This window comes from Pyricularia pennisetigena, chromosome 1 (genome assembly GCF_004337985.1).
Source record: "Pyricularia pennisetigena strain Br36 chromosome 1, whole genome shotgun sequence".
Lineage (NCBI taxonomy): Eukaryota > Fungi > Ascomycota > Sordariomycetes > Magnaporthales > Pyriculariaceae > Pyricularia > Pyricularia pennisetigena.
The window spans coordinates 3752584-3773924 of NC_043740.1; the positions used below are offsets into that span (position 1 = coordinate 3752584).

The 21341-nt window shown below is 50.7% G+C and overlaps 5 protein-coding genes across 5 annotated transcripts; 2 read left to right on the plus strand and 3 right to left on the minus strand.

The window, feature by feature from the left end:
* Positions 1–135: 135 nt before the first annotated feature.
* Positions 136–7258, plus strand: PpBr36_07672 (uncharacterized protein; the record flags this gene model as incomplete). Its single annotated transcript, XM_029894807.1, has 4 exons — positions 136–320; positions 668–1418; positions 1635–6989; positions 7076–7258. 4 exons carry the CDS (start codon positions 136–138, stop codon positions 7256–7258), a joined length of 6474 nt encoding a protein of 2157 aa, XP_029748203.1.
* Positions 7259–9074: 1816 nt separating this feature from the next.
* On the plus strand, positions 9075–9658 carry PpBr36_07673 (uncharacterized protein; the record flags this gene model as incomplete). Its single annotated transcript, XM_029894808.1, has 2 exons — positions 9075–9249; positions 9417–9658. The coding sequence occupies 2 exons, from the start codon at positions 9075–9077 to the stop codon at positions 9656–9658; spliced, it is 417 nt and encodes a 138-aa protein (XP_029747830.1).
* Positions 9659–9987: 329 nt separating this feature from the next.
* PpBr36_07674 (uncharacterized protein) lies at positions 9988–10699 on the minus strand (the record flags this gene model as incomplete). The annotated part of the gene is made up of 2 exons (XM_029894809.1): positions 9988–10533; positions 10646–10699. 2 exons carry the CDS (start codon positions 10697–10699, stop codon positions 9988–9990), a joined length of 600 nt encoding a protein of 199 aa, XP_029748190.1.
* Positions 10700–13584: 2885 nt separating this feature from the next.
* On the minus strand, positions 13585–14884 carry PpBr36_07675 (uncharacterized protein; the record flags this gene model as incomplete). Its single annotated transcript, XM_029894810.1, has 3 exons — positions 13585–14212; positions 14296–14596; positions 14683–14884. 3 exons carry the CDS (start codon positions 14882–14884, stop codon positions 13585–13587), a joined length of 1131 nt encoding a protein of 376 aa, XP_029748194.1.
* A 4589-nt stretch (positions 14885–19473) lies between these two features.
* PpBr36_07676 (uncharacterized protein) lies at positions 19474–20663 on the minus strand (the record flags this gene model as incomplete). Its single annotated transcript, XM_029894811.1, has 3 exons — positions 19474–19874; positions 20000–20436; positions 20635–20663. The coding sequence occupies 3 exons, from the start codon at positions 20661–20663 to the stop codon at positions 19474–19476; spliced, it is 867 nt and encodes a 288-aa protein (XP_029748198.1).
* Positions 20664–21341: the final 678 nt, after the last annotated feature.

Sequence of the window (21341 nt, forward strand, 5' to 3'; positions counted from 1 at the left end):
ATACCGCTTGTACTACTACTATTACTACCAGTACCAGCATGTTCTGAGCAGGACCCTCACCGACCAAACCAAACATTGAATCAGCCCTCCTCAAATGGCTCAGTCCATACTGGTGGACCGTGCCTGGTGGTGACAATGACCAGGAACGACGCCCTGTCCCGTTTCAGCTCCATTACGAGCTCCTCCACCGACAGTGCACACTCAACGGCTACCGTTAAGCCGTTGCCATCAACGCCTACCGCCAGCGATACACGAAGACATTCAAGCGGCTCTCGGCCAGCCATACCCTCGCGCCTCAGGATCGACGATGATATGAACCGGTAAGTCGCTGCCAATATCGCTTTCGCATCTGGTGACCCAATTTGGCCGGTACCCCTGGCACCAATTTGCCGGTGGAGACGGGAGATCGGTGCCGCAGCTTTTGCATCCATCCCACGCTGTCAAAACTTATGCGCTTCATTCAGCTGCATTTGCCAGGCAAAGCGCAAACACGATCGAGTTAGATTTGACTTGACCTCGGGCTAGCCTTCTCCTAAAAAAGGAGAAGCGCCAACCAAAAGAAGAAAAGAAAAGAAGAAGAAGAAGAAGAAGAAGAAGAAAAATCGACCGGCGAATCAAAAGAAGACAAGAGCAGTTGACACAGATCCTAATGTTTTGCGCCTTCTAGTACCGCCTCTCCGCTCAAAGACGACCCGCAGGTATCACCGACAAACACGTTCGGCACGCGCGTTGCATTATCACCATCATCTCCCACCTCCAATGTATTCCCCCGCGAGCAACGACTGAGCGACTTTGGGAACTATCGAAGGGACCTCGCCGTGCTGGATCCCGGCGGCAGTCGAGTGCCTCAAATCCAGCAGCCTCCGCCTAACACGGGGCCGTCCCTGAGCAGCCAAGTTGCTCCCTGGATGACGGCCAACGGCTCCGGCGGCGCTCCAGCCGCCATTAATACCAGTTTCTACAATGATTCGAGCGACAACCTCTCGATCGCGTCACAGCTGTCACCTGGCTTCCGACTACCGGGCGGCAGACCTTCGATTTCGCAACCCTCGGGTGTCGGCGCCGATAACAATGAACCATCGTACTTCGGCGACGAACGAAGGCCGTCGATAGCCAGCATCACAACGACTGCGAGCAGCCAGGGCTCCAAGGCCAGCGGAAACAGGGGTGGCTTTCGAAAACTGCAGGGCTTCTTTGGGGAGGAGTTTCCCGGCCGAGATTCCTCCGACACTAGTCTTCCACCTGCCGTTCCGGGCAAGGAGCACCGCTCACACTCGTACAGCCACGGCCGACCGTACCGAGACCGAAACTATTCCAACGCGACCGATCACACTCGGGACGGATCGCCGTCGTCGTCCAGACCCAGAACACCAGTGCCTGCCCCAGAGGTAGTGCCCTTTCTGTATCAAGAGGCTGATGTATGTTCACGTCTCTTTTTATCCCCCCATCCTCCCCGTCACATTCAAACCCCCCCTCACTGCTTACACACATCGGGTAATCCCCGCATCCATGTTCTTTCGTCCTATCCTTCTGGAACTTGTCTTCCTTCCACATGTAATCCGTGTGTTCGCATCCCACCTCTCCTCCAAGCTGTCGAACATGGAGGAAAAAGGTTCGGTCTCTGACTCGTGTAGGACATTGCAAAATATGGCGAAGCTCCTGTCAGGGATATCCTGTCTGGCCCCGATCGTGAACGTTATGTGACTGGCGATTCATTACAAAACCCACCCAAGACCTCATCTTCATCGCGATCCGGACATTCTCTCGCCCACCTGTCGGGCCACCATCGACACCAGAAAAGCAACGATGACCCGAGAACTCTGCGCCCTACCATGAGCCGGGACGACTCTGCTGTGCCCACATACAAGGACCGTAGCGGGTCCGCCACCATGATGACGACCTCCCGAGACCGCGCCCACAGCCCGGCCCCGAGCGGACACAGCATCGGCGGTTACTTTAGCTCGAAAAACGGCACCTACGACGGTCAAACCTCGCCGCCTGGGCATCAAAAGAAGAGCCTGCTTGGTCGCTTCAAGAGGAGCAAAGACAAGGAGGACACGACTTCGCTCAAGAAAACCTCTCCCTCGAGCACTTCACTCAATTTGAAGCCTGCACGATCGGAGTTTGGCCAAAGCGATGGAGCATCCACCACAAACCAGGACTGGCCCTCACGCCTAGCCGAACCTTCTCAATACAGTTCCCACTCGAATTCGGCCTCGGCACGACCGCAGCAGCCACGGCACGGGACTTTCAAGTCACCATTTGCGAAGCGAGGGCGTACTCATCACAGGCATGACGATCGCGACGAGGCCATCGGGCCTACCGACAAGCATGATGGCATGCAGACGGGGGGGACCATGTTCCACCTCGATACTGACCTCAACGACATGAGCGGCATCCTGAGCCGACCTCTGCCCTTGACCCCCATGGATGCTGATTTCGTTGGTAATATCAAGGGCGAGAAGTCCGCTGTCACTTCCAACGGCCGCAACGGCGCTTGGGACGCCCCGGACAGCTGGGCTGTCAAGCGAACGGGTGACGATTCGGCCTACCACGGACCGGAGAACGACGAGGCTGGCCCATCACCGAGACCAGAAGAGAAGATGACATCTTACTGCATACGCGTGTTCAAGTCGGACGGCACGTTTGCCACTTTGCAGATGTCAATCGACTCTTCAGTCCAGGACCTCATCGGGCAGCTGTCCAAGAAGTCATATGTCTCCGGTGGTCTCGAGTACCACATCGCGCTACGCAAACATGGCCTCATCCGTGTTCTCGGCTCTGCGGAGAAGCCGCTCTTTATACAAAAACGTCTCTTGCGGCAGGTGGGTTTCGAGGAGCGGGACCGTATTGAAGACATTGGTCGTGAGGACAACAGTTATCTTTGTCGCTTTCTCTTCATGTCTTCGCGAGAGCTCGAGCAACAGGCACGAACCCAGGATCTCGGTCTGGGGCGTACACAGAAGTTCAACCACGTGGACCTGTCGGCGCGCAACATTATTCGAATCCCAATCTACCTCTACTCCAAGGTTCAAGACATCATCTCTCTCAACCTATCGAAGAACCTGTCCCTGGATCTACCACGAGACTTCATATCGTCTTGCCAGAACCTTCGCGATATCAAGTTCAACAACAACGAGGCCAGGAAACTCCCAGCCAGTCTTGGGCGTGCGAGCAGGCTTACGTATCTTGACGTGTCCAACAACCGCATTGATCATCTGGAGAATGCTGAGCTCAACGGGCTTGTTGGGCTCCTGAAGCTTAATCTTGCCAACAACAGACTTAAGCACCTGCCTCCATACTTTGGTGCTTATCGATCTCTGAGGACCCTCAATGTGTCTTCTAACTTTTTGGATAAATTCCCATCTTTTCTCTGCGAGCTCGAGAGCTTAGTCGACCTCGATCTGAGTTTCAACCTGATCGGAGCCTTCCCGCCGGCTATTGAGAACCTGCGGAACCTCGAGAAGCTCGTCATCACCAACAATAGACTAGCAGGCACCCTGCCGGACAGCTTCAGTCGTCTCCAAAGTCTTCGAGAGCTCGACATCAAGTACAATGCAATCTCAGGCATCGATGTAATATCTCTGTTGCCAAAGCTCGAGATTTTGGCTGCAGATCACAATGCTATTTCTCAATTTGTTGGCTCTTTCGAAAGGCTCAGGAGTCTGAAGCTCAAGGACAACCCCATCACGCGGTTTGAGCTGACATCGACGGTCCCAACGCTAAAACTACTCAACTTGTCCAACGCCAAACTCGCTAGTATCGCTGAGTCTTTTAATCACATGCTTAACTTGGAAAGGCTTGTTTTGGATAGAAACCATTTCGTATCGTTACCATCCCAGATTGGCAGGCTGCGCCGGCTGGAGCACTTCAGCATCGCCCACAACGCTCTGGCCGAGCTTCCACCGGAGGTAGGATGTCTTCAGGAGCTCAAATTCCTTGATGTGCGCGGCAACAATCTCAAAAAGCTACCGTTGGAGATTTGGTGGGCAAATAAGCTGGAGACGCTCAACGCCTCGTCCAACGTCATGACGGATTTCCCCAAGCCAGCGTCAAGACCACCCCAACCTCCCGAGTCGAGTCCCGGCTCTATGCAGGGTTCCAATGGCAAAGTTGCTCTGGTCGGCTCATTATCGACTCCCCCTAGCATGGAAGACCTTGATCCCGACGACTCCAGGCGGCCCAGCCAGGCCTCTTCCAGCACTCTGCTGAGTGTTGGACCATCACCCGTCCCAGCTGGCCCCGACCGCAAGAGCTCGGTGGTGTCTGTCTACGGCAAGGGTGGCCGCAAGACGTCGATCATATCGCGGAGTGCCAACTCGAGCGGCAACACCGCTACGCCCCCTAACACTAGGAAAGACTCGGGGTTGTCGGCACGCATTACCAATACGTTCTCGGGCTCGTTGCGGAATCTTTTCCTCGCCGATAACCTCTTGGACGATGACGTGTTTGACCAGATAATGCTTCTGTGCGAGCTTCGTGTACTCAATCTATCGTTCAATCAAATCAGTGACATGCCGCAGCGATGCATAAAGAGCTGGCCGCAGCTATCGGAGCTGTATCTGTCAGGCAACGAGCTCACGACAATACCAGTTGACGACCTGGAGGAGTACAGTCTGCTGCAGGTCCTTCATATCAACTGCAACAAATTTACCAATCTGCCGGCCGACATATCAAGAGCCAAGAAGCTGGCAGTGCTAGACTGCGGCAGCAACTTCCTCAAGTACAACATTAGTAATGTACCATATGACTGGAATTGGAACCTGAATCCAAACCTAAGATATCTGAACCTTTCGGGCAACCGGCGGCTGGAAATAAAGCAGCCAGCCTATGGTAGCGGTGCCGGGAACAGGGAGCAGTACACAGATTTCAGTAGGTTGCAGAACCTGCGGGTCTTGGGTCTCATGGATGTCACCCTCACCCAGCCTAGTATTCCGGAGCAGAGCGAGGACTGCAGAGTAAGGACGTCGGGCTCGTCGGCCGGGTATCTGCCTTATGCCATGGCTGACACGCTCGGCAAAAACGAGCATCTGTCGACGGTCGACTTGGTCGTGCCGCGGTTCAATGCATCCGAGACGGAGACGCTGCTCGGCTTGTTTGACGGCCAGGCTCTTTCAAGTGGTGGCTCTAAGATAGCCAAGTATCTACATGAGAACTTTGGTCAGATTTTGGCCACAGAGTTGAGAGCACTCAAGACCGGCCTCAAGGAGACGCCAGAGGACGCGCTACGACGTGCGTTCCTGGCGCTCAACAAGGAGCTGGTGACCATTGCGATCCAGCACAGCGAGGACCGGCCATCGGTGCCGCACCGCAGCGGCTCCCAGGCCCACGTAATCCTGAACAAGGAAGATCTCAACTCGGGAGGCGTGGCGACAGTCGTCTATCTTCAAGGGCAGGATCTCTACGTTGCCAACGTTGGAGATGCGCAGGCCATGATCATCCAATCGGACCAAACACACAAGATGCTGACAAGGAAACACGATCCGGCAGAGCCCACTGAGCGCAGTCGAATCCGAGAGGCGGGCGGCTGGGTATCCCGAAACGGCAAACTGAACGACCAGCTCGGCGTGTCGAGGGCATTCGGCTATGTGGACTTGATGCCAGCCGTGCAGGCGGCGCCGCACGTCAGCCACGTAGCAATCAGGGAGCAGGATGAGATGATCCTGCTGGCCACGAGCGAGCTCTGGGAACACCTAGCACCTGAGCTGATAGTGGACATAGCTCGACAGGAGCGCGGAGATCTTATGAGGGCAACCCAAAAGCTCCGCGACCTGGCCATTGCCTACGGCTCGACCAACAAAATAATGATCATGATGATCAGCGTGGCGGACCTGAAGCGGAGGACCGAACGTACCCGAATTAATAGAGGTCAGAGCATGTCCATTCACAACCTGAGCCTCCATGGCGAGCAGTACAAGTTCCCCACCAGGGGACGGCGCAAGAAGGACCAGGTCATGGACTCGACGCTGCAGCGCCTCGAGGCAGAAGTCCCAGCGCCCACGGGCATGATCGCCATCGTCTTTACGGATATCAAGAACTCGACAAACCTGTGGGAGACGTACCCGGCCGCGATGAGGTCTGCCATCAGGCTTCACAACGAGATGATGAGGAGACAGCTGCGCCGGATCGGCGGATTCGAGGTCAAGACCGAAGGTGACGCGTTCATGGTGTCGTTCCCCACAGCGACATCGGCTCTGCTCTGGTGTTTTGCTGTGCAGCTGCAACTGCTCGAGGTCAACTGGCCGTCTGAGATGCTCAACTCGCTCTCGTGCAAGCCAACGGTTGATAAGAATAACCAGGTCATCTTCAAGGGGCTTTCGGTTCGTATGGGTATTCATTGGGGTGAGCCACTTTGTGAGCCGGATCCTATTACACGTCGCATGGACTACTACGGCCCCATGGTGAACAAGGCGTCTCGAATCTCGGCCGTCGCCGACGGGGGGCAGATCACGGTATCCTCGGACTTCATCTCGGAGATTCAGAGATGTCTAGAGACTTACCAGGGAGCAAACGCCGCCGCTATGTTGAACGAGCCCTTTGACGAGGATCCCTATTCTACGGCGATCCGAAAGGAGCTACGGTCGCTCAGCAGCCAGGGCTTTGAGGTCAAGGAGCTCGGTGAGCGCAAACTGAAGGGTCTCGAGAACCCAGAGGTGGTGTATTCTCTGTACCCACACCAGCTGGCGGGTCGCATCGAAACGCATCAGGCACACGATAAGGGCGTGACGGCTGCTGCTCCCGAGGTGAGCGAGAACACGCCAGCGGTTCTTAAGGAGGGTTCGGAGCTCGACTTTGACCCAGAGATCATATGGGGTCTGTGGAAGCTGAGTCTTCGGCTCGAAATGCTGTGCAGCAGCCTTGAATACGTGGGAGGCCGTGGGCTGCAGGCGCCCGAGACGGAGCTGCTGGAGAGGATGAAGCAGAGGGGTGGAGAGGTCACCGAGGGCTTTCTGGTCAACTTCATGGAGCACCAGATCAGCCGCATCGAGGTAAGTTTACTCTGTACTGACTGACAGTAGTGCAAACATCAAGTCTCTTGGACACAATGATGCTAACGGACCCGGCTGTCACTCAGACCTGCGTCTCCACACTCAGCATCAGACACCTAAGCATGGGGGGCGGCACTATCAAGGAGCTCGACGACCTCCGGGGGCCCATCTCCAGCGTCCTGGCCAACATTGGCAAGCAGATGGCCGAGCTTCAACGTTACAAGGCGCTCTACGGGCCGCTCGATGCGATTGAGGATGGCCAGCAATGACCTTAGTGATGCCACCAGTTACTTGGTGGTGTTTGCTATGCGTACAGGTTACAACTCTGGCCTGCTATGGCTACGGCTGGCTACCTTGTCGTTTTGTTTTGTCTATTATCTTCTCTTCCTTCTATTGTCTTGATATCCCATCCCCCTGATCTAGAGAGCTGTGCTTTTCTGTCGCCGATTCCTTATTTCCTTTGGGGGGGTTTTTTTTTGGATATTTTATTGGAAACGCAGCGAGAAGAAGAAATGATGAGAAATGTGTGTTGCATTATTCTTTTTTATTATTTGCTTTCTTTTTACTTTTACTGGACATGGGCTAGCCTTGGTGGATGTCTGTCGGGGGCGGGCGTTTACTTCCTCTACGAGGTGCAGCGGATTCATGTTCCATGGTCTTTTTTCTCTCATCCCTTGTTTTCACCAGCTGCTACACACCTCCCATTGCCATACGTTCTTAGTGAGCATGATTGGTTTAGACTGTGTTCCTGATGCTGTTTGTTGTGTTTGTATGTGGAAGCGAGGGAGGACACGAGAGTGTGCGGGAGGCGTACCTACAAACGGCTGGCCTAGGTTGGTTTCATTCTTTGATACCTCGCGTCTTTGGGTTTCTACGGCGGTGGGGAGGGTTACTTTGGAGGTGTAGCGCGCATCTGATGTTGGGCTGGTGCGATGCTGGAAAAGAAAAAGTTGCTGCGTGGGATGATGGGTGCCTTTTTTTTTTTTTTTTTTTTTTTTGCTGTTGTTGTTGCTGTTCTTTGGAGGACCACAGCACATTAGTACATCTTTATAATTGAACCACACCATTATCCATCATAAGATTTTTTGACCAAAGGAGCAGGCGGTATATTGTAATAGTGGACACACAAAGAGAGTGACAAGATACATATCATACCACATGCCTGCCGGTACAATACTCCCAAGCCGCCCCCAAGCGGTCTAGGAATTGGGGGGACTTGTATCGCACCAGGTTGCGGCCCAATCAGATAAAGCACAAGCAGTTATCTTATCTCGGTGAGCAAGCTTTCTAAAAGGAATTACGTCAAGAGCTGAAGAGATAATTTCAGCTTTGCTTTGACGAGAAAACACCAAGCACGTTTAAATGATGATATACATTCTGAACTTTTTTTTTTGTTCTCTCTCTAGTAAAGAGAGAAGGAAGAGCGAGAGACAGAAAGAAAAGAAGAAAAAAAAACGCCCTCCTTAAAAAAAAAAAAAAGGCATTGATTTATTTCGACTTGGCGTGGGTGAGTCCCGTCCAGCAAAAGATGTTCATGTCATATGTGCTTCACCTAATTAGGCAAGCTAGCAAGCTTCTTTAGCTACAAAGTATGTGTGGTGTACTTTCCCCTGTCTCCTGCCTGTCGACCTTGTAAGGCGGCGGCGCACGGAGGGGCTTTTCTTTCGTTTCCCTGTTTCTTGGCAGACCTACAGTTCCCCAAACAAAATGCGCCCCCGTTATCTCTTGTCATCTTTGTTCACCCCCCCTGCGTGTCTTTTGTAGGTAGCACATTGTGACTAGCAAGGGCATGTCTTGATTTTCTTTGGTTGTTATTCAGAAATGGGAAAATGGGCGAGCTAGGTTAATGGTGATGCAGTAGTATTTATTGATATATTTCTTCTTCTTCTATTCCTCCTCTTTTTTTTTCTTCCTACTGTAGTCCCCCAACACACAACCCGCATATCCTTATCTCCGCTGATAGCTTTAATCTATCCGAACTTGACCGCGATAATCGGGCGTCGATTGTGATAGCACTTTGCTTCGTCTTGCTATCTACAACCAAACAAAAAAGAAAAAAAAGAAAAAGACTTTTCTGCAGTAGCAATGGGCGACCAGCTTCAAGCGCCACAAAAGCCGTCGCCGGAACCATCCATATCGCACGGGCGAGGCGGTGCTGGCAACATCAACCCGGACGCCACAAAGTACGTCGACGGTGAGGTGACAAGGACGGGCGTTGAGGGCACGCATGGTGATGGGGCGTATAGCACGGGACGAGGAGGTATGTATTTTTTTTTTTTTTCTTTATTTGTTATTTCTGTCTAAGCATTATCGGCAAGCACAACAACAACAACAACAACAACTACAAGTTTTAAAATGGCCACATGCCCCCTGGTGACTACTTTCATCTAACTTTTGCCTTCCCTCCAACAAACCCAATTTAAAAAGGCGCTGCCAACATCGGCGACAAGGGCGTCAGCTCGACGGGCCGCCTTGACAAGGACAACGTTCCCGAGTCGGCCGTGAGGCCATCCACCGAAGGCAAAGATTTCCACGTCGGGCGTGGCGGCGCGGGCAATGAGCACATTTCCCCTGCTGCTGCTGCTGCTGCCGACAAGAAGACCCAGGATCATCCGACGGGGCTGGCTGACAGGTTGAAGGCTAAGCTGTTTGGGGCCTTCAAAAAGTGAACAAGTGTGCATGGCGTGATGGTCGTGGTTGGGAAAGGCATTTGCTTTGGAGTAGTCACATGAACTCTTAATGTTCTCGTTTTTTTTTTTTTTTTTTTTTTTTTTTTTTTTTGTGTCATGTCTAACACACCCACTACACAGTCCTCACCAAGTTAAGACATCCCACATTCAAACCAATAGATTGAAAAGCCAGCCACCGCGGGGATATTTACATATTTACAGCCTCTGGAGCAGTCCACCAGTCCAGCAGACGACGCAAAATGATAACCAACAATTAACAGCGAGCACTCGCATTCTAATTCCCCCTTCCCCCTCCCCCTCCCGTCCATCTACGCATCATCATTCTCGCCCAGATAGTCGTAGACGAGCCTCAACTCGACCTTGTCGTTGCCCTTTGAGATGACCACGTTCCTCGCATACCTCCTCTCGCCGTTGATCATCTGGAAGCCCCAGATCTGGACCGCAGTCCAGCCATTGCCGACGCTCTCGGCCAGGCTCCTGATGTGGGTCTCGCCGTTGGGGCCAGCCTTTTCCTCGTCGCCCTCGAGCCAGTTGCTGCGGAGGTGCTCGTCGTCAATGTCGGCGGCCGCGATCCAGGTGGTGCGGCCGCGGACGGTGCCAAAGAGCCAGTCGGTGTGCTCGCGGGCCACACCGTCGACGCACCGGATCTCGGTCGTACCCTTGACGCCACCCGTCGCCGTCTGCACAATGTCGATGTGCATGACCGGGTCCGTCGAGGTCGACGGCGGGTTAGGAGGCCCTTCGTACATCTTGACGTGCAGCGTCACCGACGCCATGCCGATGCCCTTTCGGATAAACCAGCCGATTCCCTGCAGGGCCAGGCCTGGGTCTGGGTCATCCGAGAGGGTTTTGTTCTGTGACGGGGGTTTTTGTAGTCTTAGGTTAGTTTTTTTTTTTTTTTTTTTTTTTTTTTCCCCTCTTATTTCTCATCAAGTTCGTTAAAAAAAAAAGAAAGAAAAAACCTACCATAAACCACTTCCCGCTTAGGTCCTTCATAGTCTTGTTTGCCGGGGCCGCCATTTTTGCTCTATGAGTTGCGCGCGACTGGTGAATTAATCTGGTGACCGACTGTCTGACGTTGACGATGAAATGTTTCAAGGCGGGGTAAACGCAGTCGATTTATGGAAAGATGATAGTCCTGCTTCACCCAACTTTTTAAAATCAAGAAAAAGTACCAAATATGACAAGCTCAAAAATATATCAAGGAATTTGAAGTAAAGAGAAGCTCCCTTTCGCTTTCGCTTTCTTGCAGGCCTGCGGATCGACTTGAACTTGAAATTGGTATTAAACAATAGGACGAATCTCCCACGGGTTTATTTTAAGCAACAGACGACGGAGGACTCAAGATTCAGGGAGAAAAGACGGGATGACTCCTTTTCGTAGCTGTCGAGGATAGGTAGGATTCAAGACAAGCAAGTCCGTGTATGAGGTGTGCTGGCTCGGAGATGGACGAAGACGGCTTCAGAGAGAAAGAGCTGTTAGGGCTGCAAAAAGAGTTGAGCTGGTGGCTGTCGAGAGGGAAGACCGTCTCCAATTTGTACTACCCAAGAGAAGCGTAATTTATAATAAACCCTCGTCCAAACATTTTGAAAATACACTCCCTTCCCCTCACAAGTCATGTTTTGCCATGCTACCTCCAAGATTCTACAACTTTTTTTTCCCCCTTCCGAACTTGTGAGGGGGAACTTTCACAGGAGCCGAGGCTCAAAGAGAAAAAAAAAATGAGACCGTACTGTATTAGTACCAACACAAAAGAACCAAACCAAACCAAATAAAAACACAATCAGGCAAAGCCGCAACGTCACTTAGACATCACCCACCCCCTGATCCCAGCCGTAGTCTTGGCTCTGGGGAAAATGGATGACTTGTACGGAGACGGAGTAACAGCATTAGCCGCGTGCGTATGCTACTACTACCACCACTACTACCATACTGAAACTACCTACCTCCCTTACCTAGCTATGTACGGAGCGGAAGAGAGGATGTACCGAGAATTTCTTCCCAAGCGAGCTTCCTAGTTTTTTCCTGTATATTAAAAAAAAAAAACATCCAAAAATCCAAAAATCCAACCCCACATTGTATATACGGAGCACCACCCCTCTACATCGTGTGACCTCAACAAGCTGCCCCCAAACAAGAAGCTACCCCGCGAATGATGTGCGCTTGGCAGGCGCGGGCAAAGGAACAATACGCATGTGCTAAGCAGCGCCCCCTCCCTTCCAAGCCTCCCCTCGTGCTCTTCCCGCCCAAGGCAAAAAAAGGGAGGTACCGCACTGTCACTGTAAGTAAATTAAAAGATCTAGCTAGCTCGTTTAATACTGCGTAAGGCAGGTACGCTTTTTAACCTACTTGACATCCATGTCAACCCCGGCTTTTCTGGAATTTAACCACCCGTCTCCGGAACCAAGGTGTTTCCCTGTTTTTTTTATTTTTATTTTTTTTTATTTCTTCTTCTTTGGTGAGTCTGGGGGGGTTACATTTTGCCTAAAAAGCAGCACAGTACGCGGTACGCCGTCAACGTCGTAATAGGACCACTCTGAATATTATATCCAATTAGTGTTGTTCATGACATCCTTTGACCTTTTTTTATATTTCATCTGATTTTCATTTTCCTGTTTAGACTGGAAACAGAAACATCGCCCTACAACAAAGGTTGTCTTGGTAGTATATGCAACTTTGCAAAAATAAAAATAAAAATAAAAAGAAACAGAAATTCGGCAAAACAATACACAAGGCCGCACCCCCAAGAAGCAAAGCCTTACAAGCAGTCTTGATCCCAGTTTGAGAAAGAAAAAAAAAAGCCACAAGAAATCGTTTTCCAAATCTTATCCGGGTCCAACCGTTCAACGGCCGCCCCTTGCATTTTCTGTCCTCTCTGACACAAAAGAAACAAAACAAGCGGAACAAAGAAAGACCCGACTTTCTCGTCGCAAGTCGAGAGCTACTGTAGGTTTGACAGCCGAGGCAGTTGACACATAACCCGACGCGAGTAAGGGATGACATGTATACGTAAGAGATAAAGAAAAGAAAGTAGAAGAAGAAAAATAAAACAGACCAAACGGCTGATTAGCTCTCGAATAGTCTGTGTCTTTTCTTTCTTTGAACCGAGGTATATAGTTTTAGATATTAGGTATCCTACTACGTAAGAGGCATACATGTTATGTTGTGAAATGTCTGGGCAGAAAAAAAAAAAAGAAAAGAAAACCAGATGAAATAACAAGGTAAACACCGATGATGGAGAAACCGCATAGAACATGGAATACTAGGCCAAATATTAGAGCCAAGGGGGAAAGAAGGAAACGAAACCAAAGAACAAACAAAACAAGAAAAGAAACAAAGAAACAAAGAAACAAACCAAAAAAAGCGGATATCCTAAAGATACACGGCAGATCGGCTACAGTATGAGCAATTAACCGCCCTGGCCAAGTGCCCCCGTGAGGCCAAAAGTACAATAAAATATATGCTATACCGCCAGCGGAAGCCTTGCTGACACGACGACCCAAGAGCGCTTCGCTACTTTTGATTGCCTTCTCATCGCAACTCCTGTGCTTCGCCTTTCCCTTTTTGTCATGAGTTCGAGCATAATATTCCAACCACCTCCCCACTCACCCAGCCCTTTACACTCTGGCGAAATACTTTTGCGTCCAAGATGGCGCGATTCTGTCCTCTCACAGTTACAGTGTTGACCTTTGAATCGGCTCAAGGGCTTAGACTATTAGACTCCATTGAGGATGTCGCAAAAGGTTAAGCTCATGACACGCTCCAAAACGGCCTGCCTCGGCCGAAAGCATTTTCTTTTCTCTCTTTTTCTCGTTTTGTTTTTCTCGCGCGAAGCCGCATCGTCACTGCGATTGCGCCTTGTCCACCTCGTCATCTCTGTGACCTTTACGCCTGTTCTGGCCCAATCAAGCCGGCCACCAGTTCATCTTCTTGTAGCTTTCGATCACCTCCTCGAGTAACTCCCTGGTGATCTTAGGCTTCTCGTATTTGAACCCAAGTACCGTCTCGAGTCGGGAGCCGTCCATGCTGAGGTCTGTGTCCTTGAGCAACTCCTTCTCCATAAAAGGAGTCAGAGGACCTGGTCTGACGATGCCTGCCTGCTCTAGTAATTCCGCCCACGGTCCCAGCATGTTGTCGTTGACGTCGTCAACGACGCTGTCCATGTTCATCCGGGCAAAGGTGCTGATCAACTGCCCTTGGAATCCCGTCTGGATGCCGAATATTTCTCCGATCAACTCGGCCATGACGCCCTGGGTTGTGACACCCTTGTCAACCACGTTGAAGGTCACAACCTCGCCCATGGTCTTGCTGTCCCAACCTTTTTTGCCAGCATCGTACCACGAGGCCATGTCCCACAGTGCTCGAACAACGTCACTTATATGAACCGTGTTTGTGCGCAGGTCCTTTGTCCACAGCCACTTCATTTCCTCGTTCTTCTCCTTGTACACGCGCGCCATGCAGAGCGCCGTCGCAACCCATTGAGATGCATAAGGTCCGTAGACATGCGCCAGACGGGCGATTACGAGATTCAAACTATTGCAAAGCGGGTTCGTTAGCCGGTTTGTCTGACCCAAGGCTTATGTTGAAGTAGCCAGTCTATCCGCGGGTCGACTCACCCCTCAATCTTGGCCAGTTGCTCCTCGGCCTGCTGTTTGAATACAGCAATCTTGCTCCATGGCTTTTGCTTGTCTCCCTCTTTGCTCGGCTGTGAGTCGGGCTTGTATACCATTCCGGTGCTGAGCTCGACAAACACCTTGATTTTGCGCCTGGCTGCCTCGTTGCCGAGGGCGAGCGATAAGCCCAGCGACCGCAGCTTGTAGACCTCATCCTCCTGCGAGTACCTGGTCTCGCCTCCGCAGTTGAACACATAGTCCCACTCTTTCCCGTCTGGCCGGTCGAATATACGCGCCATCGACTCTGCGGGGTAATATTCGATGTAAGCTTCCACACTAATTTCAGGGGTATCTGTTGGAAAGGGATCGAGGGCATGTATGGAAACTTACCCTTTCTACTTGCGTCTGCCTGCACAAATTTGTCTCCGGCGCATGCATCTTTGAATTCAGGAGCGAGCCAAGCCAGCTGAGGCAATACCTTGTCCACCACCCTAACTTCTGAGGCCAGGCCATTTTGGTGGATGTGCAGAGCCAGGAAACGACCAATGTATCCCAGCCCGCCAATGATGAGAACCGAAGGCTTCTCAGCCATGGTTGTTGTGGCGCGACGCTCGCTGGGGATGATGCAACAAGTTGCGGAGGGGTGGTATTGAGAGAGGTAAAAGGGCGGGCGTCGAAGCCCGGTCGGATTTGTTGCTTCGATGTGTTGTTCTCTCGTGGATGGTTATTTTCGTCTAATCGTAAATTTGTAGGTGTGTTGCCTTTTCAGCTTCTTTATTTTCTTTCCCTCTTCCCCTCCTTTTTTTCTTCTTTTTCTTTTCTTTTGGCAGCGAGTCGGTGAGCTATTTTGCTTGCTCAAGCCTGGGAGACTGGACGTGACTGGTCAAGTGTGGTAAAGAAGATGTGTTGTCTGGGAGCCACAAGTACCTAGCACCAAATTGCGAAAGTCGTTTTCGCGCGAAAGGCTGGATGTGGTCAGGTCCTTCGAAAGTATGAAAGCAAATAAGCAAGTAAACTTCAAAATAAAAGAAGCAAGACTTTTCTGGCGAGAGATTTCAGAAAGCGAGAGTCAATGTGCCAAATAAACCGGGTAAATGACTATAATGTCAATGAACGAGGTTTACCGGGTACAATGTTGGCCAGGTGCGGGTGTGTGGTGTGGTGTGGTGTGCGGGTGGATGTGGGATAATTTTGGAGACTGAGCAGCACAGCGGCGCTTGAGGTTGGGTAGCAGTTGGATTAGGTAAAGGTTCGCGGGCCAAGTTCGAGGTGAACTGTACAGTGCCGTGCAGTGAGTACTACCCTGGGCACCTAACTATGTACGGATGAAGTATATGGCAGCCCAGGCTTCCCCTCCACAGCAGGGGAGAGGCTGATCAGAGACGTCAAGGACAGGGTGTCGGTCATGCAGAGGACAAAAAAGAGGACAAGGGCTCGTAGCAAGGAGAAGAGGCCTCAAGTGGAGCCTTTTATGCAAAGTGGAAAGGAGAGGGAGGGCACACGCCTTGTTAGGAACTTGGGCTAGAATCATATTGTTTTCTACTTCTAATTACCGGTAATCCGGAGGACACCAGGATGGCCTATGGCCCAGGCCAGCAAAAGGTAATGACGCGCACGAGGATTGCAAACTGTACGTTGCGTTTTTATTCAACGTTTATTTTTCTCTTTTTCTCGCTTCGTATTATCCAGCTCAGTCTGTGACGTCCGCCCATCGGGTCTGCAAATTATCCCAAGCTCGTCAGTAGCCCCACTTAGGACGGAGCAAGCCTGACATCAAGAGGTGAACGGTACACTTGCTCTTCCCAGCACCTTCGCTTCGGCAGCTTTGCTGCACCTCCAAAAAGCTAAAAAAAAAAAAAAAAAAAAAAAAAAAAAAAAAAAAAAAGATCTGACATGTTATCAAATACCAAACCAGCTACTACGGATGAAGACTTTTCCACTGCGTTGTGTGAATCCTAGCCAGACAAGCAATCGGCTATTTTTAATTGTTCACTGAAAAATATAGAGCGAGCCGGGAGACGACTTGCCATGTGTACAAAGAACGCCAATACGGTAAGTGCAATAAACGGGCTTTTGTGCGCGCAACCGTCCGGCAGATGGTTCCATCGCATCCGGTTTCCCGTCTCAGATCACCAATGCAGGTAGCCGCCGCCGCGTTCGCAATTTCCAGGCCAAATTCTTCTTGACTAGAACCAGCCAAGAAAAAGGTAGCTTTCCAAGACGATGTTTGCTGTAATTACAGTAATGGTTTGACAGACAAACCTTGATAGCTTCCCAAAGGTACTCACCGAGCCAAGCGGGACTAAGATACCTTGCCTAACCTGAAGGTAAAGTAATTACACAAGGTACCCAAGGCCCAATGTATGTACCTATGTACCTAAACTTACAGTACCTCAGCTACCTTATTTTACCGCTACATTAAATCTTAACCACAAATAATCATGCAGACGAGGCGCTACATGAAACAAGCAGAGAAGGATTTTCACCCTCCGCCTGCAAAAAGATTCTTCCGTCGCTGCAGAGAAATCAAGCGCCAGTTCCCTTTCCTGCGGCCCAGCGCGGATTTTCCTTGTACCTTTTGTAATTTCCTTTTCTTTTTCTGCGCCGTGAACGTTGATTCAACATCAGCGAGTGTACGTATGACCGTGAACCCCACTAGCCGTTCCCAAACTTCCACTACCCAAGGCAATGTCTTGCCGTATGTAATTACAATACGCAAGCAAGTACAACCCGCCGCACGAGTGTGGAGTTGTGTGACCCCTGCAGATTTTTTTTTCAGGGGTAAGGTGTGCAATTGCCAGTCTTAGGGGCTCCACTCCGCTCCCGTCTCAGGGGTTCACCTCCATGACAGCATGTTGAAATAAGTGGATGGATAATTACTGCAAATAATGCTGCGTCGATTTTTAATGTTTGATAATTTTTTCTCTTTAATGCCTTTTTTAACTGATCCATCACCCACCACGCCCCTCGTACCCGTAGGCAAGCATGTTGTCGTTCGTCGCTAAAAACCTGGAAGGATTCTGTCCCTGATTCTAGAAGTTTTCTTTCGGCAGCTTTATCCGCAAAGTTTCGCCCGTAGTGTGATTATTGCAGTCTTAGCCGTCTCTCACCACGTCCTGAACCTGAACAGAAACCACAAGGACCCTGTGAACCCCCAGCTGAGAGGGGTTGAACCGGAGGAGAGTATTGCATGTTTCTTACAAAGTATTTTCTGACGGTAACAATGGCCACAATCAATTACGAGGCAGACTAACCGTGGTTCTTCATGTAATACTTCTTTGTAGGAGAAAATACAAAAAAAAAAAAAAAAAAAAAAAAAAAAAAAAAAAAAAAAAAAAAAAAACCCTTCACACAATTTGACAAATTGACGCCTGTCGGTAATTTGCGGCCTCGAACCAAGAATCCCGTGTATGGGGCTAGCAACCAGTGCAGGCGCCCTTTCCGTGGTGTCACGCCATCCGCTATTCTCTCAATTCGCCTCGCTCGCTGGCTTATTCATGTAGCAATTTGCGCTAGAATATCGCGAGAGAAAATAGAAAATACATGTTTTATGGCTCGGTCCATACATGATTCAACACAGGCTTAAAAGAGTCATCAAACAATCATGGCACATCTGGCTTCCACCATAGTTCATGAGTTTAGACTGGGTTCCCTGGTCAACTAGTCGATGACTGTTATCCATATTTTGTTTTATTTTCTCTTCCCATCATTATTTTCATCTCGTCTGCTTTTGTCCCTTTCTGGTGTGCTGTGGTTAACATTTACCGAAGGCAAATACCTTACGTTAACTAGCGAGCGACAGAGTGTTGTTCAGGCGAGATCCACCCAATGACCTTTGGACAAGAAAGAAAAAAACTATCGAAACCATAGGATGAGAGCTCCATTGTCGGTTAATGTTTTAGTCCGGCACGAGGACAAGCAGAAAATAAAAATGCGGCAAAGCAAGCATCACGGCTAATTAGCGAGCCCATAAAAAGGGTAGGTATGTACTTGTGGATTCTGGGGGCGTCTCTTCTAGTTCCACAGGGACGCCCGCCATACCCGTAGCATAGGATTGACGACATATATTGCTTTGAGAGCTAGTAGATTGTTAGCCGAGCATCAGGCCCTGCTCCTCCACTGTTTCGGGGAGTTATCAACGAATGGCAATGGCCTGTAGTCCTCTTATCCACTTCCCTACCATGCAGGAGGAACCAGGGAGCTCATTCAGGATAGCGTGATCTTTGCCGCCCAGAATTTATTTCCTGTCTTCTTCACAGTAGACAGCCAAACCCGGCAGGCAAAGTAAGGATATCCACCTGCGGGCGTGGTTTCTACTATTCTTCTCGTCTGCCGCGATATAATGCTAGATAAAGAAAAACAAAAGAAAAGAAAAAGAAAAGCCTTCCCACCATGCCGCGACGGGTTGATAACACGCCTACTTGCGGTAGCATCCGGGATTTGCTCCTGGACAAATCAAACTCAATGGTACCTGGAATCTGCAGGCACCATCTCCGCGGCTATATCGTGTAACACGGCACGGTGTAGGGTATCGAATATGGGCGGAAATGTTAATATAGGCTATAATTACGTTGCAACTGCATGGGTAAATGTGGCATAGAACCAACACAAGGTACCTTCACTACGTTAGCCTGGTAGGTGAAGGTACAACTTCAAAGGATGGATGCGTGGGGGTTGGTTCCTCAAAAGTCGTCCCATGTCACTCTGGGAAAAGCCCAGATCCAAAATTCCCATCCTCGACAATGAACAAAAATGTACAACGCACAATTGTGTTTCTCACAATATCGCCTAGGGAGATTGGAAGTCGCATCGCGGCTTCCATAATCGACTGGCCAGACCCTACAACCCCATTTACAGCAGACGGTTTTCTTTTTCCTGCTCTCACGGTCGATGCCTTGCTAGAGTGCACACAAAATTCTCACATACGGGCATTCCATGTGTAACTTCAGTGTGGTCTGTTTCATTTGCTTTTTTCTTCTTCTTCTTCTTGTGTCTTTATCATCACGCTTCGTTACGAAAGTGACAAATACAGCAGCCATCCCATGTCCCATCGCATGGTTGTTGTGGGGGTTGAAGAGAAACCAGCCTCCGTGCCACCCAACGCATCCCCATTCGTTGCGGTCAAATCAAAAACACACATCTAGACCACCATCCTGGTGCCCATGACCCTTGCAGGTTTCATCACCTCTGCATGCTCCCTATGATCTCCCTCTGCGCGTCGCGATCCCTCTGGCCTTCGCTAAGGCTGCCGAGCGAGCGCAAATCGCCTACAACGTCCTTGGCTTTGCCAAAGTAGACCTCCTGCAGTAGGTTCCGCATCTTGAGCTCCATGTCCTCGACCAGCCGGCCCAGGTTAGCAATGTGGCTCTCATCTCCCTCTGCCGTTCGCATGTCCTGCTCCAGCTGCCGCGTCATGTTTCCACTCAGGTTCATATCGCCGAGCGCCGAGTCGCCACCGCCTGCCGAGAGTGTGAGTATCACAGTCGACGTGAGCCGGTACGTTGTCGAGCGGCCACGCTCGCTCGCCTCAAAGACGTGGATCGAGTCCCAAACACCCTCATTGCTGCCGCCTTGAGGAGCCGCTGTAGTTTTTGTGTTGTGTTGTGCATGATTCGTATCTCGTCAGCATGTTGTCTCTGAATCTTGAAACATCGTCACTCATCGCCGAAGCAATAGGGAAGCAAGCCATCCAAAAGTAGCACCGCACCTTTCTTCAACAGCACCACGCCCGCAAACCCGTCATCCAAGTTCCAGAGGTACACGCTCGACACGCCACCCTCGTAGTACAAGTCTCGGTAAACGTCAAAGGCCTCGTTGGCCTTGATCTCCATCTTGCGGACCCTTTCGCCCGGAACGCCCAGCTCGCCTGCACCTTCATTGCCGCCCTGGGGACCGACGCCACCCAGTCCTCCGGGACCGTCATCGAGCGGCGGGTCGAACTCGTTGGACCAGGGCGAGCGGTACGAGTCGCCGTCGCGGTTGTAGTCGCACAGCAGGTATTCACGGCCTGTTTGTTTGCAGCGCCGTACAGTGAGCGGCTGGTCGACCGAGGAGAGCAGATCTTCGGTCAGGTCGGGCACGATGGTCATGAGGCCGTTCAAGTGCCGTGTGGTGTGCTTCGGGTCGAGGCGCCGGAGGAGGTCCCTGTTGTGATGGGGTTATAAACCATGATGTTAGACAAAACTCGCCTGGCCACTGTTTTCTTGGGAGGATTACGAGGGCGTAGCTCTGCAATCCTCTCTCTACCGGAGAAGGCGGGAGGCTGAGAATCAAGAGCATCGGAGATGCCGGGATTTTGATAGGCTCAGTCGCACAGATGATACTGCGATAGTTGTTACTCACAGCGCTGAATCGAAAGGATCTGCAGCCATCTTGGCAGTGTGCTTTCTATCTTTACTGCTAGAGATTTTTCGATTTCTGGCCCAAGTCTCTCGGAGAGAGATATGGCGGCTTGACAATGTTTGGGGCAATTGCCAGATGAACAATTGGGAACCGAATGATGGAGGTGGAGAGCTTGTAGTTAATTCAAGGTCGCGCAGTCCTGGTGCCTGCAGGGTAGCTGACTTCTACCCCTCTGCCTAGCAGGGGTCGCGACGTTGGCCTCCAGTGCTGCGAAAGCGGGAGGGGCAGGGTTCGGGATAGACACGAACCAATCATCACTGATATTCATAGTACGAAAAAGGAGACCTCATTGACAAGGATGTGTTGTACTGGTAAAATGTGAAAACTGCATAAAGGTCTGATTTGAGTACACTCTTTGTCATCAAGAAGAACACCATCCTGTAACACCAACATAATGCGGATGGCAGTTGACAGTACGGTAAGGACAGGTTGAGAACCAGCAAATGACGATTAACAACAGAAAGCCCCGCTAACACGCTGCGAACAAGGATAAGAGCACCAATAGACAGAAATTAGCGAAACTCTCAAGAGTCCGCAACAGTTTAAGCTTGTTGTTTTTCCAAATAAGGCATATAACAAGAATTGCCCAGTCCGAATACAAAATCTCCAACCTCGACTCCTGTTCCCACTAACATCCAGAAAAAGAA